This window comes from Anopheles maculipalpis, chromosome 2RL (genome assembly GCF_943734695.1).
Source record: "Anopheles maculipalpis chromosome 2RL, idAnoMacuDA_375_x, whole genome shotgun sequence".
NCBI lineage: Eukaryota > Metazoa > Arthropoda > Insecta > Diptera > Culicidae > Anopheles > Anopheles maculipalpis.
In genome coordinates, this window is record NC_064871.1 from 16,309,630 (window position 1) to 16,331,928 (window position 22,299).

Here is a 22,299-nt window from a genome sequence, read left to right on the forward strand (position 1 = left end):
GATGTGATGGCACTAATACATCTAATGCACCCGTGACGGAGGACCACTCATTCGCTTGCTACTGCATTTCGATAAAGCGTACACCAGCAACGCGCGAATCTCTGTCGAGATGGTGGCGTACACGCAAGATGGAATTGTTTTTGACATTTACGCCGTTTGGCCGTTACACCCTTTAACCCATTAAAATATTGTTGCTTAGAGGTCGAGAGGGCTGTTTTCAACAACCACCAGGAAGCAATCGCTCTGTTGGACACAGCAGGAAGAGCAAAGCAAAGCTAGTGAACGGATAAAGCTCGTAACACAGCAAACAACAAGACTGGAGCAGAGCGGTTTCCCACGATCGTCTTAACGACGAGCGTGAGGAGAGCGCGCGAATGGATTGAGTTTCCTCTTTCCACTTACCACATGAAAAACACACATTGACGAGCACAACATTGAGCATCAAGTCTTTTGTTTTGTGTCCGTTTTTGGACTATGTTGTGGATCAAACGTGGAGAAGATTGATTCATATCATTAATTAGATTTCAAATTTTTGTATCGAAATAAGTGCAATTATATACTCCGTTTTCTAGATTCACAGCTGCTTAATATTTTTTTGGCATACATAATTGTGTATTTGAGTATGTTGATCCTGACTAAAAGAGCATTATAATTCTGCTAAACAAATATAAATATTATTCATAATACCTTACCGTTTCATCGACGCAATCCGTGCAACATTAACACTGTTTCTAATTTCTTATATGAGCAAATATTACACTCCAAAGCACAGTAAAAATCGATTTTAATTCCAGTCTGTTTTATTACTAGCCAAACAAATATAAAATATAAAGGCAAATATCCAGCCCGAAATTGATTCCGTTTACATTACTGTATGAGACAACAATAACAATTGATTTTTACACCTGAATAGCGATAGCATAAGCATTTAATATAACTAATTAATATAAAAATTATATAAAAAAACACATTATTAACTTAGGAAATCACATTCGCATAAAGAGATCAATTAAAATGAATTTGAAACGACCTTTTATTGAGAAATAAATATTTGTCCATCGATTTACATGTAAACAAACCGCCAATCCTCCAGCACAGAAATTAACGCAAAAACGGAAGGCACCTCACAAATTATCGTAACGAATCCGTATAAAAGTAAAGCTGAATAAAATTGCTGATTATTATTTCTGTTTTTTATACCACGAAAGGAAATTTCCGTTTGGTTTGTTTACTAAGAAAACTCCGATGATTGGATGAATAAAGACACAAAACACAAAGTTTTATTTAATCATGTAATGTTCATGTTTAAATTTAACAAAATTAATGAACGTAATTTTTTTATTATGGTAACTGGTTACAAAAACATTTGGCAAATAACAACAACAAAACAATTATTTTTGAAACTGTCCTTTCTAGTTACAATACTGTTGACAGCACCGTAACACGACACCACACAAAATTATTTGTACCAAAATATGTTTTGTTTAAATAAACTTTTTTGAATAAGCTGATCTTTACAAACTTGTGTGCGACAAAGAAAGGAGCAACTAATGAGAGTGAGTGAGAGAGAGAGAGAGATAGAGCGAATAGTGAGACAAAAGTGAGAGAGTTTCCCGTGTCGCTGCTCACTGTAATTCTCAACAATGCACGCACACTACCGCACACAGCAACACAAAGAGCTCACCAACACACGTACGCACGCACATCACTGATTTGTTGGGACGAATTTTGGGCGCACACGCACAGATTTTCCCAATTCCTTTCCCATACCGAAAAACCGCACCAAACTCACCCGGCTGATTATTAGTATGGGGGTAAAAAGGTCGGGAAGATACGGGAAGTAGGGAGAAGGTAAGCAAAGAAAAAATAAAAGAACTGATTTTCACCTTGCTGCTCACCTGGCTTGTCCAATGACTGCCGACGATTCATTGGCAAACGGATGTCGGAGCGTGGACGCGAAAGGCGCAGTGACCGCGATGTTCTGCCCTACACTCCGGGACAAAACACGGCCACGAACGTAATCACTGCACACGTACACGATTCACAACCATTTCGGCACAACCACGGGATACCTCACTTCTTCCTCCTCCAAATACACACACACGCGCGGGAACCGAAATTTTGCCTGGCTGCTGTTGCTTCTGCCCTTACGCGGCGGCCACTGCACTCTTTTTGCCGAAAGGGGAAATAGTTTTGCCGCCGTTTGCTGCAGAGGACGACGGAATGGGACGAGGGCCGGATACGGCAAGACGGTGGCTTTTCCACGGTGACACAAAACACAGAAACAGAACAGGTTTCGATTTTCACGATCCGCGTACAAATTCGCGGTGGTTGTTGCTAGTGACGACTACAAAAAAAAAACCTCCTGTGCCAGGTAGCACCACTCTACCCCGCTCGCCCTCCGCTTATCGACACGATGCTGCACGTCGCGCTTCTAGGGCACACATTTTCCGCACATTTCCACACCACTTTTTACGCACTTCGCACGCACGGAACCGGCCTACTCCACTTGCACCACATGCCCTGCACCGGTGGCCACACGCGGGACACAATTTTCCTACGCGAGAACGCAGAAAACGCAGTAAATTTCGTATTTATTTATTGCTCGCGACGGACGAGGTAAATAAATGGCTGCCTTCGTCGCACGATTTCACCAATACCAGCGCAGCGCCACTTACTGCTTGACGAAGTTAACCGAAGGGAAAGATGCGGTTTCGAACATGAGGAACGATGCGAAAAAAAGGCCGTTTCGAACTTTGACCAACTGTCAGCGGCGCGTTTGACAGGTCGCGTTTTTTTCACCCGCACAGAATCGCAGTTTCATCATAATAAGATATTTTAAATTATATCAAAAGTTTTTAAAATGCATTTCCCTATTTTTGGTGAAACTTATTCAATAAACAATACACTTCGGATAGCTTGTAAAATGCAATCATTCTGCTTACTGTCTTCGATTCTCTTTGTCTTATTAGCAGAATGCTCACAGCCAACCCACATTTTGTATCTCGAATACATGGAACAACGTTGATCACGTTGAATGCATGCAGGAATAAGGATGTTTAAAACAAAATGTTTGTAAATTTAAAATAAAAAAAAATTAAACCGCTTTCTCGTTAACAATCGAACATTCCGTGTATAGACCACCGTCCCATGCTGCTGTCGCTGATAACTGAAGCGTTTCTCAAGCGTTTGCTAAGCAAGACGGTCCAAACGCTTCATTTGCATTGTTTACGTTCGACAGGCCGCTTCTATTTTGTTTCATAATCTCCGGCAAAATGGCTCGCCAATTAACAAAACTCGGCTATTTGGATGTGAAGAAAACGTTATTCATGCTATGTGACCTGCAAGATAAGTTTCGCCCGGGTATGAAAATGTTCGATCCAGTGATTAAAAATACCTCTAAACTGGTAAGGTCACCTTTCTGAACTTTACGCATTTCACTACAACACCTTTGACCTTTGTGGTTTCAGCTGCAAGCGGGCAAGATACTGGACGTACCGCTGATCGTAACCGAGCACTATCCGGAAAAACTCGGTCGTATCGTGCAAGACTTGGACATTTCACACGCCAAGGGTGTGTATCCGAAAACGCTCTTCAGCATGATGATACCGGATGTGCAGCGCAAAATTGAAGAACTGTATGGTCCTCAGGGACCCGAAACGGTTGTGCTGTTCGGTTTGGAATCGCACATCTGTCTCGAGCAGACAGCAATGGATCTGCTGAACAAGGGCTACACGGTACATGTAGCCGCCGATTGTTCCGTTTCGCGCACCCAGGAGGACCGTAAGTTTGCGCTCGAACGTCTGCAGCAGTACGGGTGCTTTGTGACGACGAGTGAGAACGTTATCTTCAAGCTAATGCGTGACAAGCAACATCCCGCCTTCGATAAGGTGCGCCATTTGGTACGCGAACCGTCGGTTGATACTGAACTGGCAAAACTGTAATTTGAAAATCGCCGTTAAAAAGACAGTTCAACACGTGTGTTTTAAGATTGAATATTGCACGGAATTTTGAATTCAATTTACTTGGTTGGGGATTTTGTAAACGGATGCATTTAAAATGTGGTTACCCCACGTGGCTGTATACCTGAAAGCTATAAGTAAACGGTATTAAAATGCACACTGTCGCCATTTTATTTTTATTTTTTTATTAATGCAAAAGATCCTGCACGAATGAACGAAATGGTAGCAGCTCACGTATCATCCCGTTCCGGCAAAAAGGCCCTTTTGTGCTTACCTATTATGTTAATGAGTAAGAAACAGAAAGAAAACCGGTAATATGTAGTAGCAACCACGCTCTGCCCGCAACCACTGCATAAAAACGAAGCATCCTGTCCAATCTACAACGCGAAGCTGCTATTGAACCGGAGACTGTGATCACGAAGAACGACGATAGTAAGGAAAACATTAACAGCAACCGCCAACAACCGGTGTGAGTGTCCCGCAGCCTGCCGTTGACAGTAAAAAGTGTATGCTGTTGCGTACCTCCCGGGTGTCGGGTTAGGCATTCGACCAGATCGTACACTTTTTGGCCCGATCGACCGACGCCAGGGTGGAGCTGAACGGATGCCAGCTGACGGCCGTGACTGCCGCACCGTTTCCACTGTGAAAAAACCAATTCCGATCAGTAGTCCTTGTGGTGGGATGTTGTAATACGGCGATGCGTAGTTTAAAGCGAATGGGTGATATGCATGGGGATGAATGGATTGGTTCATAAATGTGCCAATAAGCAAAGGAAGGAAAAAAGGACAAAAACCGAAAGGATATAAATATGATTAAAGCAACATTTGGCCGAATAACAGCAACTAGGACAGGCAAACCGAAATGACGAACAATGCTACACCCACCACCTTGTGATGAAATACTTGACCGGGTTTACTCACTTGGGATCCTTCAGTACCGTCTCCAGTGGTCCATTAATGTTCCAAATATAAACGGATCCATCAGCCGATCCGGCCGCTATCCGAGAGCAGGATGGACTGAACGCTACCCTCGACCAATCGCATCCAACCTTAAAGTTATCGTTACTGAAAGCAAAACCTCGGAATCACTGAAACCATTCACCCAGCCATTCAATTTGCCACCATCTCTTACCGAAATGTGCGCACGATGCGGTTCTGGCGTAAATCTAGCAGGTTGATCGTATCGTCCCGTACGCAGCTTAGCAAAAACTTCCCATCCTTGGACAGATCGAGCGAGGTAATTTTTCCCTGCAGTGGTATGTCGTTCGCGGTACACTCTGCCGTCCGCACATCCCAGAAGCGTATCTTCTTGTCCACGTGTCCGCTAATGTAGGAGAAACTATCCGTCGTGACTAGATCGTTGCAGCTCGAACCGGCAAACTTGGTTTCGGTACCTACGGAGAGAGCGAGAGGGAGGAGAGGTGATAAGTAATCTTCGAATTCAATTATAAATAAAGAAAAGTTTAACACGGCAAACGTACATGAACGATTTTTGAGGTCCCATATTTTGAGCGTTCGATCGTGGCTTCCTGTGACGAGGAAAGCGGAACCAAGAAACTTGGCTGCTAGTACCTTTCCGCTGTGTCCCGTTAAGGTATGCTGTGAAGAAAAAGAAGAGAAATGATAATAAATAAATCAGATAAAATTAACAAGTTATGTAAAGTTGATGTTTAACTATTTATTTACACTAAACAGTAAACGAGACGATTGTAAATGAATTAAACCGTGTCTGGTTATTTAAATAACATTAATTAGATCCCAATAAAACATGCAATCAATATCGGACCATGAGAGGCGGCAGATGGGAATGTTGGCAAATCGAACCATCTGGTTTTAAGTGCGATGCACCAACGCTTGATTGCCAACAAGATCAACTGGAAACCTGAATGTGACTCCAGTGCTCCACTGTGGTGTTATCATTTATTTACAATTAATCGCCCATTCAAGATCAATATTTTCGATGCGTTTTCCCTACCGGAGTAGAGTCTGGTCCGGGTGGGCTAGCAAACACCGATCCGTTGAGCTTGCATTCCCGAGGATTTGCATTCCCGCCAGGGGGCTAGCGGATTGCATACTTTGAGGGGTTTAACATTCACGGTGAAGATTTAAATTTATTTTCTTCACGTGCAAAAAACGAAAAACGTCAACACTCAGCAAAATTCACAGAGTTATTTGAATTAATGTGAAGAAGGATATATTTTAAATGCGATTAGCATGTGTTCTTTAAAGTTTTATTATCTTAGGTTTTTTTTTGTCATATCAGAGGGGCTGGTACAGAAGTCTCAATTAAAAAAAAGGAAATCCGTACCAAGCCTTTTGAAATCCGCCATACGAATGCCACTTATAGAATTAGTGAATCGAGGCATTGATAATGACAAAAAAAGAAACTAAATTTTGTAAGCCTAAAGCGATCTTCCACTTGGTTTAATGACCCTTCTAGGTTACGCAGGCCATCTAATGGCTTACTAGACTTACTGATACCACGTAGTTGGATAGTAGTATATTGTATAATAAAATATATATATATTATACAAAAGGTATTCAAACGGTCAGCTTAAAATGAATTTGTACTTAGAGTTTAAAAGAAGTTTGATAGTATTTACCCAAATAAAAGGTGCACTTATACCTTTGGTTTTTTTTTGAGTTCAAATTCGTTTCATCCTGCTGCTCCTTCGTATGACTCAAATTTTTTACTCCACCACACTACCAACAACCTAGGCCGTAGCAAGAAGTTGGTCTGTTTTATTGGTATAGCCCTGGTATAGCCGTATCGAAAAATGAATGCACGAAACTTTTGTTTGAGTGGCAAAAAGGGAAATGCATTTTCCAAACATTTTATCCTTTTTTGCATCGTATACTCTACAAATAAAATCAGTATATTTTCTTATTCCACCCAATAAAGTCACAAACGTTAGAAGTTAGAAACGAGTTGACTAAAATTATGGGATGATTTTCTTTTGAAGTTAATATTTTTTATATAATGACGATAGATTTTTTAAACTTATTTTTTTAACTGATGTCTGGGCTCGGAATTCTAAGTCACTTTCAAAATCAGAAAAAAATCATCAAAAAAAACACATATGCTTGATGCATAACACAACACAACACTCATCTTCAATTGCCGTAATCTCTCACCAAAAAGCTTATGTTCACACAATTTCTCATCCCCCAAATGCACCCACTAGAAATACCCTCGATTTCAAGCTGTTCCAGTGCTCCAATCAAAGGCATGTTGTCTCCACTGATTTCGTTCCCCTTGTTTGTTCCAGTTGTGGATCCATAATTACCACCGATGCATCTGACTACCACACACGAGCCACACGTTTTGCAAAACGATCGGCAGAATGGCAAAAGGGAGAAAGATTTTTGTAGAGCATATGTTTTTCCTACCCAGCTTTTTTGCCAGCCTCCACGCTTTGCACTGCCTTGCTCAAACGGGACGACCCGATACACATAGTGTGTGATGTCATAAATTTTAGCAACACTTTCCTGTTCAAAGTCTTCGCTTCCCACCACACTCAAACCGCACCGCTGCACGCCAATGTTTGCGGTGCGACGGCTGCAGAACTGTTTCGTTGTGGTATTTTGCCCTAGATTTATGCCTTATCACCAAACCGTACCTAGTACTCGGCACGGAAAACGGCATAATTACCCCAGCCTGATTTTAGTGGGCGTCCATAAAACAAATGGTTTAGCCGCGCTGGCAAGAGATGTTGCACTTCAGCTTTTCCAAGTGAATTGATTATTTCGATAGTGCGTTTGGTTACATGCAGAGTGCATTCGGGGTGATAGCAAGGGGGTTGCACTACTAGTAGTCAAGCGATCATTTGCACAGCACGTGTACAGTGTAACGGTTAGCAATTAAGATGAAAAATGGACAGAATTTATTGGGTAATGTGCTACGAGGTGCTCGTATCGTCTACATCGACCCAAACACTGGACTTATTTATGTACATGTTTGTCATTCAAAGGAGAAGAAAAAACAGTTTAATGTCTATCGATTCACAGCTAGTACAGCAAAACAAGCAAAAAGAGTTAACAACTTAATCATTTGATCACGTTGTTCCGGGAAAATTATCCGGAACCATCCGGGGAACTTGGAGAATTTGGAGGTACTTGGTTTCGCGGATAAGATTTACCCTACTTAAACGCGATTTCGATAGTATTCGATTGAGGTACAATGCGGCCAAGACTAACTACCTGGTTGCCGAAGCCACTGACTTCCGTATTTGAGCGAGATTCGGAAGTAGAGAACCAGTTAACGACTACGAGCTCTGCTACCTTGGTACCGGAAAGTTATGATTGTAAGTTCAGATCACAATGAACTACTCAGCCTACTGATCCGACCATCCAGAAGACTCCAGTACCATACGAAATGCACGATAAGACACCGTGCCACGGGGTCTTATCTAAGAAATCTCAATCAAAACTCAGATCTCAGTTTCTTCTCCGTTGTCTCGTGTAGGTAGCTTGTGTATGGGCCAGATTCCCAATTGCAAAAACACTCATGAGAACCTGAAATTCTCATATTCTCATTCTAGAATTCCTCGTGGCACACAGCCTATATATCACACACTGATACATCCGGTATTCATGTACGAGTTCGAGACCTGTCATATCCTGACGAAGGATGCCAATATACACGCCATTTTCGAACGGCAGATATTAAGGATTTCTTTGGCGATGTGTACGAGCATGAATATCCTGGACTTATGGCCCAACAGGAAGCTCGACCTGTTCGCTATGTGGCGAGCTCGTTGGCTTGATCAGTTGAAGCCGAACCTGTCGAAGTTTCCTGGGAACGGATGTGTTGACCTGACCATGTCATCAAGCCGTACTGAATCCTGAGCAGGCCAAGCAGAAGAAGAAGATCAAATTATTCCGTTTGGCTGTTAAAACGTTAAAAAAATCAAGAAAGCTCAGAGACGCCGAAGACTAAAGAGGAGTAGGTTAAGCCTTTGATAATCTATACAATTAGGAGAAAACAGGTCCACACTCGTATCGATAGGATGAAGATGAACGTAAAACAAAACTGTTACGGATTGTGTTAATCCTTTGCAGTCGCATCGAGCACGATGTTAACTACCAATTCAAATGGAACTGCTATGGCCAAGTTGACAAGTTGTTGGACTGAAATTACGAACCATATCTTCTCGAGTAACTGCTAAACGCAAGTGAAAACGGTCCAAACAGTTCAATTAATTAATATTGTTCATATTAGTCCGCTCATACCACTGCAAACTGCAAAGACAAGGCAACCGAAGCCTCGCATTACAAACGGGGACACTTGCGGGCCTAATATCGAGGCCAAGTTGTATCATCAATAAGTGAAATTATTTGCCTGAACGGAACTCCCAGACTTGCTGCACCTCGCTGTATACGAAACCTTTGCCCACGATGATCCCTATCGATCGAGGGAATCGGGTAAATAAAAACGGTAAGAAATCACGATTACATTCACCATCCACCCTCACCCGGTTTATCGAGCACAAGTGGATCTTTTCCTTTCTGTTTTTCCGTACATCCACCCATCCAGCACCTGCAAGGCACCTATCTATGCTTCCAAGCGCACAGGCAAAATCGGCACAGATTCCAACTGAACCTGCACGACGCATGTTTTGCATGATGCACTTTTTCTCCCTGCCGATGAAGGGTGAATTGTTTAAAAATAACATTCGAATGCATCCACAATCGAAAGCGATTCCCAGCCGCATCGCAACAAAACGGTCGGTCGTGGGCCCCCGTACCTCCGTCCTTGAAACATCCACTCGTCGGGGTGGGTCAAAAATATCAGTCACTCAGTCTCACTGCAAGCCGATAGGACCAGAAATTGCACGGCGACATCCGCAAGGCCAAAATGTAAGAGATTCACGCACAGGCATTAGCATTAGGCCTGGCAACAGGTCGACGCGTAGGTGCTGCTGGTGCGCGCCGATTATCAAATGCATCCGCAAAGAAGGAAGGCAGCAACACAGAACGGCTCCCAGTCGTGCGGCGGTGGCCAACGCAAAAAACACACCGAGGCGCGAGCGGTTTTATGAATGTTAAAAGTGGATTTTACCGTTCCGAAAACTTGATGGCCAACATTTGGTATAGAGCCCGTTTTTCCAATCGGGTGTGCACACATTTTCCGTCATCCTGGTCCCCGGTTGTGTGTTTGCCCAGGGGGAGTCTCGCGTTGCTGCCATGTTCCTTCTTTTATATGGCCCCTTCGGCACACCGAACCGAGTGCATCAGCTACGACGACGAACAGAGCGAACAGGTCACAGTGGTTAATGTGTACGCGTGGCGAGGAAAATGCGCCTACAATTGCGGGAATGCGGCAGGATCACTTTCTTTTTATTAGGGCGCCCCCGGTGGGTGAACTTGGTGAGGGTGTTTTAGAAGGTTTTTATCGAGCCGGGAATGAAGACGTCCCGGTTTAAAAGGCAGTTATTGAGGGATATTCAATTTGTTGCCTTTTTTCCCGCATGAACGGATGAAAACGTTCGACAGTAAACCTAGTAAGAGCGTTGTTTTACGATTACGATTGCCTGTTGCTAATCAAAAGGAACTATTTTATGTTTTGTACTGCAAGCATCATGGACAGTAAATTTGTTTCCATTTCGATGATTGGAATTTTTACCCAGTCTTCGCAAAGTGTGTGCCATCACGTCTTCCATCTGTGGTAAAATTGTAACATTTCTATACGTATTTTTACCCAACATCCTTTTCCTCGATAGTGATTTTGGCAAATGTGTCACCAATGGATATGATGAATTCCTGCTCCTGATCAACCCGCTGGTGATGACAACGACACAGTCATATTAAAACACAAGGGAACAGTTTAAAATTAGTATGGAGCATCTATTCATACCCATTCATGTCGCAGATGCCACTGTTTACTATAAGCCGGGAAGCAAGGAACGAGAGCCTCGAATAGATTCGGATTTCGATTCAAGTTCGGAAAGCCTCGGATAGGCGCTTTAAATAAAAAAAATCACAGTACGCAGCCTAAAACTTCAAACTATGCAGCCTAAATTAACTACGCAGCTTAACCATAAGTACTCCTACTCTGAACAATAAAGTGACTGCGTTTTTTTCTTAATTTTTTTTTTATTAGGCCAAATGAAGTTCATCCCCTTCGAAGTAATCTGTCTCCGATGCAATGCACCTCTTCCACCTCTTTTCCCAGTCCTCGAAGCAAGTGGAAAGTTAGCTTGTTGAACAGCCAGAAACCAGCTGGTGCCAAATCCGTCGAATACGGCGGTTTCGGAACAATATGAGTGCCAGTGGTTGCGAAAAACTCCCTCAAAATGATGGCCGTATGGGAGGACGCATTATCGTGGTGCAAAAACCAGCTGTTGTTTTTCCACAAATCCGGCCGCTTTCGCCGGATGGAGGCTCCGAAAGGTCTCGTACCAACGATTGTTGACCACCAAATCCTTGATTTGGACGACGTGGGCGTCGTCGGTCGAGATGAATGGTCTCCCCGGACGGTCCTCGTCTTCGAGCTTCTCACGACCATTCTTGAAATCACTGTACCACTTTTTCTTCAACATAGATTCTTCCCCGAAGGCTTTTTCTAACATCCACAATGTTTCCGCAGCGTTGATTTAATTGCGCAAACAAAATTTGATACATGCGCGCTGCACCAATATCTCCTTACTTTTCGGACACAGTAGTATGTCGCGGATGCCACTGTGTCTTATGAACCGGGAAAGTTCGTCTGGCACGGTGTGCATTAAAGGTTACCAAACACTGTAGGCAGAGTCCTACCTCTTGCTGGAGGACAAAAACACTTCGTCCACAGCTTTGGTTATAAAAAGCTTTGGAGGAGCTTCTTAAGTGCAGTTTTGATAGCGAAGCAATAACATTTCATGCTGTGGAAAAGGTGTTAAGTGTGACACGTTTAGTGTGTCCTGCAGGAGATCATGAACCCAATTTGAGAGTAATGGGCTAAGAAGCGAGCTGCTAATTTATATGCGCCTGTGGGTTTTTTGGCGTGCTGAAACTGTTTCTAAAACTGGAAACTGGCTCAAATAATCTCCTGACAGTTGCAGATAGTCGCAGACAGTTCCTAATCGTTCAAGCCAATGCCGGATAGTTTTGGACTGTTCCGGAGAGCTGAAACGGAAAGCAGAATTATATTTTTTGCAAAAGTTTCCGGACAAAGATTTCATGGAAAAAAAACATACAAAAAAAAATTTATCCTCTGAGCAAAATCTTTTCGCTAATTTGTTTAGCACAAAGCATCCAACATATTTGCATCGTCAAGCAGAAGAACATTCGTGCACATAAATGCATCCGATTGGGTTCGAAGCATCGATCATGCCATGACTTTTAACCGTATTGTCAATGACCGACTACCTAGATGAGTTTTGTACTTTAATTCCCGAATATCTTTCGATAGAAAAGGTGTACACACGTGAAATTTATAGAATGTCTAGACCAATTTGATTTTCACGTGTTTGATCTACTCGTCGTATTTACTTGAAATTTTCAAGAAAGGTTATTTGTTTTCTAACAAGCCACATTTAATTGATTATTTTGAAAATTCTTCTTCTTTTTATTTTTCGCTTCCATAACCGAAAATTTCTTATTTTCAAGATAACCAATTGATCACAATCCAGAGTTTTTATTTGAAAATTGGACAGCTTTGTGCTGTTAAACTTATTTATTTAGCTTAAATTAACCGTATACTGAAATTAGCATATGACTTCATATATCTGATATTCACAGAAAAATTATATTAAATGTTTCAATAAACTTTCCATTTTTTGGCTTATACTTAAGACTTAGAAAATTATATTAAATGTTTCTATAAACTTTCCATTTTTTTGGCTTATACTTAAGCCTTACAAATTGGCTTTAATACTTCCTTGCTAACCAATCAGCGTTACTCTGCACTTGAATAGTCATTTTTCTTGTAACGGGAGCCCGTTTGAGAATAGATTCGATGCACGATCGGCATACTGATCCGAGCAAACACAAATTTTGCCATTCTTCACTTAAAAGTGCTCAAGCAATTAATTTAATTATACATAACTGGGTAATAAGCCTTTCATTAGAATTAGTTCGAACCACAAAAACTGTTTTAATAATTACACTAATAATTTACATTTTTATTGGGCATTAATAATAGTTGCGAAAAGTAAAATGAGTTTGATAATTTATGTCAGCTGAATTATTTGCTTTGAGATAAGTCCAACTGGAGGTTCTATAAAATGGAAAATGCTAAATCCTATACAAAAAGCATGTTTTGCGCTTGATACGCCTCCGTAAATGTAAGGCGTTTACCGATTCGGAAGCGGAAAATAAATTTAAGAAGAATTTTTAAAAATACTCCAATAAATTTTATTAGTTGGACAACAAATAGCCTCATCTTTCTTGAAATCTTTCATACTAATATGATGAGCAGATCAAAAGTTGTTGGCTTTCTTAGCCGGGAAAATGAAAGCTCTCATATAAAATGTTTGACGTACCCGGGTAGGTGGTCATAGAACAACATGTGATTTTTTTGGTCGTAGACAGTACGATTAATGCAAAGAACCTACCACAAGGATACAAATAATCCCGCCAGCCGAACGTCTCAACAAAGCGGAGCTACGGGATAAAATCGGAACGCTTTACCAGCAAATAATAAATGCATTTTATTGCACAGCCTCCGAAAGATGGCTAACTAAGTGGTTAGCAGACATCACAAGTGTTTGCGATTGAACACAGCTAAATGTGCTTATAAATATAGCAATAACCATCGCAATAAATACAACCATAATAATTATATTCGATGTGTGTGTGTGTGTGTGTTTTTTTTTTTGCCCGCCTTCGCGTTTCATTGGTTCTCCAACCCTACGGTGGTAAGCAGAATCCACCCGCCAAAGAGAACAATTCTCCCCAACAGTACAATCCCCAACAGTCGGCTTGTTTGTTGCTGCTCGTGCAATGTACCGAACACATTGAACATTAAAGCGTGCTCGAATTAATGCAAATTATGATCGACAGTAGCGTAAACTCTCTTCAAAACTAGCTTTTACTGATAGCCTAAGATGATTGTGTGTTGAACCGTTTCCTCTAGTCCTTTTTACCCCCGGAGAAATCCTGCTCCTGTTGTGGTAAATGAGCCAAAGTAGGAGGCTTGCTGCAAACCATCTGTACAGAGCGTTGTTTATAAGCCGATCTGCCCTACCATTAACCCTACCCCGTTGAGGTTGACCGTTTCACGAAAGCCATCGAACGAAGTACGGTAGGCATAAAAATGAGATACCTACCGCGCACCGCATACAGCCAAGCGCAGAAGAGATCATGCAGAACAGCAGAACAGAACGATCATAAGCATAGCCGCATAATGCGCCGCAATAAAAATTCTAACTAGAATCGTACCAATTTTACTGCATTTATTGTACCGCGTTCCTTTGAAACGCTTTCGCTTCATAAGCTCAAAGTAATTTCCTTTTTCTTTGCTTTTGAAGCGCGCTTTAGCATCATTAAGCGGAAAGAAAGCACACCGTGTATGCGACTATCTTTGCATTTGTTTACGTACAGTATTGGACAAAACATGTGCAACCAATCAATCCCACCCAACAGCATTTACTTGTATTTGTTATAACAAAAATAACATTACATACATAACAATTCATAAAAAAAAAATTATAAAAAAAAATACGTTTTCTTCCTGGACAAAACAAGTGCATTTTGTTGTTTACCAAATTTAAATTGACTTTCACTATTTCATTGCAAATCCTTTAATTTCAATGACAGCCTTGCATCTGCGAGACGCGATCATGTGATGAGTGAAGTTTTGTGAAAATGCTGCCCATGCCCTTTTTGATTCGTGACAACAACTGATCCTTGTACATCGAACACCTTCACGATCAATACGCTGAATCGCGATCTCCCACGGGTTCTCTATCATCACCATGATTTCGTTATTCTTAAACCACTGTTTGACCACTTTGGCTGTGGGGTCGTTGTCTTGTTGAAATATCCATTTTAATGGTATCTTCCATTCAGCATAAGGCAACATAACATTTTCAGGATGTTACTGTACAAGAAACGGTCCATTATTCAATTTGATATGATTTGATCGATTTGATGGTTTTGGACCAAGACCGTTAAGCAGAAAAAAACAACCCCAGACCATAACATTGCCTCCACCATGCTTCACACCGGCTCTTGACAGTAACGTGAATCTAAGTGTTTTCCAGTTGATCGACGTACGACGGCAAATCCCGTCGCTTCCAAAGATGTTGAACTTCGACTTATCGTTGAATAGAACCGTCCGTCATTTTCGCCCATCCCAGAGTCAATATGAGATTGATCAAATGAAAGACTTTTCTTCCGATTCCTAATAGAAGGCCAGAGGTTTCGTCACAGGACATCGAGAGATCAACGACACGCGTCGTCTTATTGTCCGGTCAGAAACAGATATACTGCAAATCCATTCGCACCTTGAACGAAGATTTGAAATGATCCTTTTTTCATGCTTCGTACGATCATAGAGTCCTCGCTTGACCTGGTGGACCGTGGTCTTTCACCTCTATTTTCCTAGGCGATCTTTCCGGTTGCACGACCTTTCGAGCACAGTCTAGTCACAGTCACCTCATACCTCATCATTAAATGATGCTGGTAAAGAGAATAGTTCAAAGCAGCGAACACTTGCAGTTGTTTTGACCAGCACAAAACTCTCGCGTCAATTTGACGGCTGAGAGCTGCAATAAACATGTAGGAAACATCTACACTCCTTAACCGTCAAAGCAAATTGAAATTTGCTGATGCTGATTTATGATTGCGCTATTTGAGTTGCACAAGTTTTGTCCAATACTGTATGTGTCCTTCTTGTTTTCTCTAGGCACTAACGTCGTCCGCATCTTTTCCCAGAAAGGGAGAATTTTTCTTTGTTCTAGGTGGTCAACCGATCTGCTCTACCAATCGGGTTTTAGCATCATTATGCTAAAACGATGATACGCCCATTACGATGTCTATCGCTACAACTTGTTTGTCATTATTACGGTTAATAACAATCGTAATCACAATTATAAAACAAGAGGCCAATTTTTATTATTTTAGTTTTTCAAACGATGAAGCGCGTCAGCGTGTAAAAATGCGAAAATACGAACCAAACAGCAAGAACACGGTGCATCACTGAGGAAATTCCATTCACTTTCTGTTGTGGCTTATCGCATCAATCCGTCAATTATCGCGCTTTGTAACACCGGACGTCGTTAATCGGTGTGAATGCAGTGGTCCACGTCAAGTAACGTCTCGCTAATTCGCACCTCGACGAAGGAGGAAGATGTTCACAACACCCGTTTGCTAGGTGTCAACAACAGGACCTGTTCAACAACTGTCCTGCGGCAACAAACAAAACAAAAAGAAACAATTTGATCGCTTGAAACCGATCGGCAGAATAAAACAATCTAATTAAATAGTCAACGGCTTCCATAGGCGAAACTGAGGAAAACGGTTAACGATCGTCATTGGGTTTATCCTGTCCGCCACCATCACCAAGCGTACGAACCCGCCAACGTTCCTGGACTGACTGTATGCGATCATGTTCTACACGGTTATCCGGCCGATTGTGGTTCCTTCGCGATGATATGATGACGATCATGTTTGCAGTTCGCATCAGTCTTGCAACGCCTGTCAGCAATCGGTTAGCCGATCGAGAGTTTTATTGACACTAATTATATAGTTCTGCCCGCCGGCGCTTGGCAAGGATCGCTGGGGGAAACAACTAAAGGCCGGAACAAAAACTAAATCAGATCAAGTGCGATTGCATACCACCCCCCCCCCCCCCCCCTCCTTTTTTGTGAAGTTTCAGAATGGCATGGTGCGAGCCGCGCCCGGTGACATTTATGTGACATAATTGCATCAAGACAAACACCTAGCCTTGCGATACTCTAATTAATGGTGAGGTTTCGTACACAGGTAAGGAAAACTGCACATCACCAGAGGTCGTGTATGACGTGATTTTTTATCCCACTCACATACACAACAACACGCATTCCATTTGATACAGTTTTGCCGTTGAAAAGATTGAAAGTCAGCTCATGAGCCACTACTCTGGACCGGGCGGACCGTCGCCAAAGGCGAAATTAAATTGAAAACTATTTATTGAGCACAATTAATTGCGCACTTACCCTTTTTTTTTTGCAGCATATTTTTGTGCCCCTTTTAGTTCCAATCTTTTTATTTTATTAGCATCATGTTTGTGGGGGGCTGATATTTGCTGGCCCCATGTTGTTGCTGGCGTGGTAGTTGATGCAGCCAGCCGGTGGTAAGTTCAACCTAGCGGCTTCACTACACTTCAGATTCTTAACTTTGCCCTTTCGCGATGCCCTTTTGGGTTGAAGCTAAAGGTTTTCCCGCGAGCGGGTGTGTGCGTGTGGGCAAAAAGGCAGAGACAGAAATGACGGCGAAGCACACACAACAGGCGTAGATAGATAATTAATTAATTAAAACAAAAATATAATTTCAAACCACAGCCCCCAAGTGGGGGTTTGTGGTTGTGGATGATGCCATGTACAGCGTGTAATATTTGCAACGATTAGTCTACGCGCTGCATGTTCTAGGCCGGTTTACGCTGGGGGGGGGGGGGGGGGGGGGAAAGGTTGCATTCTTAAAGGGGAGCGCGCTGGTATCACCCGAGGGAGATAATTTTTATGCTGCCCATGCGATTTTTGTGTCTTGTGTTTTATTGCCTCGGGCCATCCCTGGGCTAGGAAGCGCAACAGGAAGGCCACAGATGAACGATGATCACACCGTTACGAGGGTGTTGTTGGTAAGCAAACCCTCGGAGGTTGTGATGTAAGTGCATCTAATAAATTTTGACGAACCACCGCCACCGCCATATCGCGTCACTTGCAGCACAGTGCATCTGCAATGCGTTCACCAATCGATCGCACACACTTGGGTACGTTGGGGGACGATCGTCGCGATCATCGCCCTGTACTAGCGGCACACGTAACACGTAACTGGGGGGAGAGGGGCGTTAATGGTGAATTATTTTATTGCCAATAGACTTAACCTGTGTGCGCCGTTAGGGCGCGTACGCATTATTTAAAACACAATCATAAAGGGTAGACCGCCGTATATCGGACGTTACTGGGCGGTGCAGCTAGAGAAGCAGGCAGTATAACTAGCAAGAATGATAACAAGAAGGCACTCTACCCCGGTCGTCGTATCGGGTATTCGCGGTGAGGTTATGGTGTAATTGAAAAATTACTTTACCATCATAAATTGATCGGCCAAACAAGTTGGCGCTACCACAAGAGTTCACATTTACTGGTGCGGTTCGGGATGTAGCTGTGATCCTTTGGCGGATGCTAACTTCCCTTTGCTTCGAAGCACGGTATCGATTGCCTTTTTGCTTGGCCTACGTATAATTGATGACGTACAAGATCTACAGTACGACGGCAGTTCTTAAGGTTTCTTCAGTAGGTTTCTTGTGTATCTCGCTCAAATGCTAGTCAAGCACGCTATAGTTGTGTGTCGTAAAACCGATAAGTAAATGAGCATTAAACTCGTGTTGCATAACAGTAAACATGTTGGAGTGTAGCTCAGTATTTTGTGCTCAACGGTAAATGATTTTTTCAAATTTGTTTCATAAAGTTTTTAAAATACAATAAAATATTGAAGCAAATCTGTAAGCAAATTTTCTACAATTAAATAGAAAATACTTTTTCAAGTTAGCAAAAAAAAAAGACGCATTAGCTTGAAGATTGTGTAAAACGGTCGAGTAAAACCACACGGTAGCGGATAATAGCATCCTTTGAACGCAAACAGCACAACACATTTGATCGTTACCGCTCTAAAGTCCCGTAATTCTAAGCCTATCAACTGCCACGGACGCTAGCGGAAAACTAATTCGTTTTATCCGCTGCAATACTTCCGGACATACAGACACACACATGCCATTCGTTCACATGCTAATGTGTCAGAACTAGAGCTGAAGAGCTTCCAGCACACAGGAGTTTACCATTTCCAATCACGTTCTGCCCAGGCCCCAACGCCGAAAGGGATGTCAGGAGCTTGCCGAGGTCATGATAATTTCCATCACTCATATTTTCCTTGTACCGTGCCCTTCTTCCGCATCCTCCTCCCTCCCATTCTGCTGCCTTTTGGCAGGAGTAGGATATGGCGGTTCATCGGTTGTATTCCTCCCCCTTGACTGGAGGTTCATGATCTTAAGCACGCGCACGCGAATCCACTTTTCTACGCCTGTCTCGTTGGATCGTACCGCGTTTGTGCGGTGGCGCTGTTCGCATTATTAATTTTCCCGCCAACTCATTCACATTTACGGAAGCATTCGCACGTTTAGCTCTGGCAGGCACAGTCCGTGTGTGTGTGTCCGAATGTTCCGATGCGGTAAGGTGAACGTGCTGTTCCTGCTGCATGATGCGTTATGAAGCCGTAGAACATTTAAAACTCACGGAAGGGATGAGGTAATGCTAAAGTCTAGATACACCTAACCTCTATCGGGGAAGGCTAATCCTTGTGCGCATGATTGGTGATGGACTGAAGCTCATTTGCCACCCGCTAGGGTTGGTGCTGATGAACGCCGTCAAGAATGGCTATGAGGAATTTTATACTCTGCTACCAATGCTAGCAGTGTGTTAACTATCACTATAAATGTAAGATATCGTACCAATCAGCAATAATTTTGTAAAAACCCCAAGAAAGAAAAGTTTAACTGGAGGAACTGACTAGGAATCGCTAGAGCTATTTTCCAGGCATGTATAATTTATAATGGGTTTCACAATTAATCAAATAAAATGAACTAGTCTTATGGATATACGTCGGTAGGTGTATATTTGTTCTATTATTTTAATTATTTTTAATTATTAGACACTAATAATGAGTCCGAAAAGTAAGGTGACATTGGACGTCAAATTTCCAATTCAAACATTGGATGAGGCGTCCAAATCAAGGATTAGGTGGTCAACAATCGTCGGTTGACGATACGAGACCTTTCGGAAAGTGTTGGGATTTCCAAAGCCTTGGACAAAACCATCCTGAAAGATGTTTTGGGGTTGAAACAGGTGAAGTCTCGCCTAGTGTCGAAATGGCTGAACCTGCTCCAAAAGCGGAATCGCGTCGAAGTCTGCAAAACGATGCTGGCAGACTACGCTGGAAAGCTGAAATCGATTATAACTGGCGTCGAAACGTGGATTTACGGAACAGTCCAGCGAGTATCGTTCCCCGAACGAGCCGAGGCCCAAGAAGTCGCGCCAAAGCCGATCGAAAATTAAGGTGATGCTGACAGTATTCTTTGATTACCGTGGGGTTGTTCACAAGGAATTTCTTCCAAACGGTGAACAAAGAGTATCTAAGCGTAATGCGGAGTAAGCGGACCTCCATCCGGCGGCCGGATTTTATGGAACAACAACAGCTGGTTTTTTCACCACGATAATGTGCTCTCCCGTACGGCCATCATTTTGAGGGAGTTTTTCGCAACAACTGGCACCCATATAGTTCCGCAACCGCCGTATTTGCCAGATTTGGCACCAACCCACTTCTGGCTGTTCAACAAGCTAACCGCTTCGGGGACACTGCGAAATAAAGTGTAAATAAAGTGAATCGGACGCTGTCCGACGGCGTAGTATCGCTATTGGTCGATTTTTAATAGGTATTGACAGGGAATTGAGCCGATGTTATGGTAAAACCCGCCGTCACCCATTTTTTCCATTGGACTTCCGAAAATCTGATTTTCTACACTCTTTCATCCATTTCGGTTATCATGACAACGATTTTAAATCAGTTTTCAGCTCGATTCAATTCAACGAATGATCTAGAGAAAAAGACACACAAATTCATTTCCTCATGATTCGGTCCTCAAAGTCGGGCATTTTTTTAAGGTTTCCAGATTTCATTTCAAATCATTTTATCGGTGTAGACAGTTAGTTGAGGCGGAAGATGATTATATTCACTCGGCAGAAATGGGTATAAATTCTGGTCCGAGCTGATGTTCCGTACGCAGGGCTCCGTTCCGTTTGAAGAGTTTTAAATTTCTATTTAAATTTCTCATAGAAATAAAAATAATCAATATTAAAAACACATGTCCATAAACGATTAACGTAACATGGTTTGATCGTACAATAAATCTCACACACATCTTGATTTGTATGGCAGGAACGTATGTTTAAAAGCGTATCGTACATGACCATAAGTAAGGAGTGATACAAGCAATTTCCTATGGTGTTAACGATTGTTCTCTCGCGCTTCCTTTTGCCAAGATTACTACATTTGCACTTCAGAAAACCCCCGATACTTAAGCACGCTAATGGTAGGGTGCTTAATGAAAGCAAATGATCCGCTACCAAATCGAGCCACACTGGATAGGTTTTCCCGAAGGCACAAAGCAACCTCACAACCAGTAGCGCACAAGAAAATTATCTTGAAAATGGGTGTTCAGCCAATCGACCATCAAATGACAAATGAAGCGGCAGTGTCCGTATGCGACTTATTTGCGAACGTACCGTGGGCCACCTAGAAATCGTCCCAGAACACTGACCGCTACCCGACAAGGAAACGGCTTAGATATGGCCGTTTTGTCGCCCGGCTGTTTATCGCTAAAATATGGGCACACCGTGAAAGCGGCTTATGAACTGGCAGACCCTTCGGTACTGCCGAACGATAGCCACCCACGACAAACCAATAGGGACGACACGCCCGGTTGCAGACGGGGGAGGGATAAACAGTTTACAGTCGCGGTAATGTTCGAGCGAAGCCTATCGAAGCCCCGTGTGTGAGGCGATAAAACTGTTGAATGCTTTTAACTTATCGACACTCTGCTCGATACTGTAGCTGCTTCTGGATTGCACAGCGAACGGTGCAAGGGTGCGCAAAAAATACAAGCACATCAAAGATCCTTTTGTGGCAATTTGAATTTTTATTGCAACTTACTTAATTGCAGCGCAGTACGTTGGCGTTGGTGCAGTGAACGGTGAGTGAGTTCAGTTAGCGGCTGTGATCGGAACCAAACTCGAACAGCAATCTTCCATTAGGACCATCATCGATTGGGCTTGACCAGTGCGAACTAAATGGTATGCGGCTTCGCGGTTCAGCGGTCAATCGTTTGCGTTTTGTTGAATTAGTGGGGCAGATGCAAAAAGGGAAAAAACACACGCACACGAACTGGCAAATAAAATACACAAAGCCTAACCTTCCGTTCGATAGGTATCTGCGTTGTGCGTGCTGCTGAACAGTTAAGACGCCACGCGAAGTTCATAGATGAGGCACCTACTGCAACAGGAGGCTAGAAGCAGATCGCATTAGATCGTATCCTCTTATATCGTGTGCACACACGCGCACACACATGCGACGAATAATCTTCCCCACAAGGGTAGAAGACTATC

The 22,299-nt window shown here is 42.7% G+C and overlaps 3 protein-coding genes across 4 annotated transcripts in view; 1 reads left to right on the plus strand and 2 right to left on the minus strand.

Annotated features, from left to right (window-relative positions):
• The window catches only part of LOC126556547 (uncharacterized), a 41,728-nt gene extending 39,677 nt beyond the window's left edge, over window positions 1-2,051 (minus strand). The window contains exon 1 of the mRNA XM_050211830.1: window positions 1,887-2,051. Coding sequence (XP_050067787.1) covers window positions 1,887-1,929 — 43 coding nt within the window. The 5' untranslated portion in view covers window positions 1,930-2,051. The remainder of the gene's footprint in view (window positions 1-1,886) is intronic.
• Window positions 2,052-3,232: 1,181 nt separating this feature from the next.
• Window positions 3,233-3,944, plus strand: LOC126559112 (isochorismatase domain-containing protein 1). The gene is made up of 2 exons (XM_050215223.1): window positions 3,233-3,407; window positions 3,471-3,944. Exons 1-2 carry the CDS (start codon window positions 3,276-3,278, stop codon window positions 3,942-3,944), a joined length of 606 nt encoding a protein of 201 aa, XP_050071180.1. The 5' UTR covers window positions 3,233-3,275.
• A 548-nt stretch (window positions 3,945-4,492) lies between these two features.
• The window catches only part of LOC126557622 (autophagy-related protein 16-1), a 238,986-nt gene continuing 221,179 nt past the window's right edge, over window positions 4,493-22,299 (minus strand). Inside the window, exons 4-7 of one of the 2 annotated variants that reach the window (XM_050213466.1) lie at window positions 5,443-5,560; window positions 5,094-5,355; window positions 4,883-5,026; window positions 4,493-4,602 (exon numbers count right to left, since the gene is read on the minus strand). In XM_050213466.1, coding sequence (XP_050069423.1) covers window positions 4,500-4,602; window positions 4,883-5,026; window positions 5,094-5,355; window positions 5,443-5,560 — 627 coding nt within the window. In that variant the 3' untranslated portion in view covers window positions 4,493-4,499. Of the gene's footprint in view, window positions 4,633-4,882; window positions 5,027-5,093; window positions 5,356-5,442; window positions 5,561-22,299 lie in introns of both variants that reach the window. The other variant, XM_050213465.1, reaches the window with a different exon arrangement.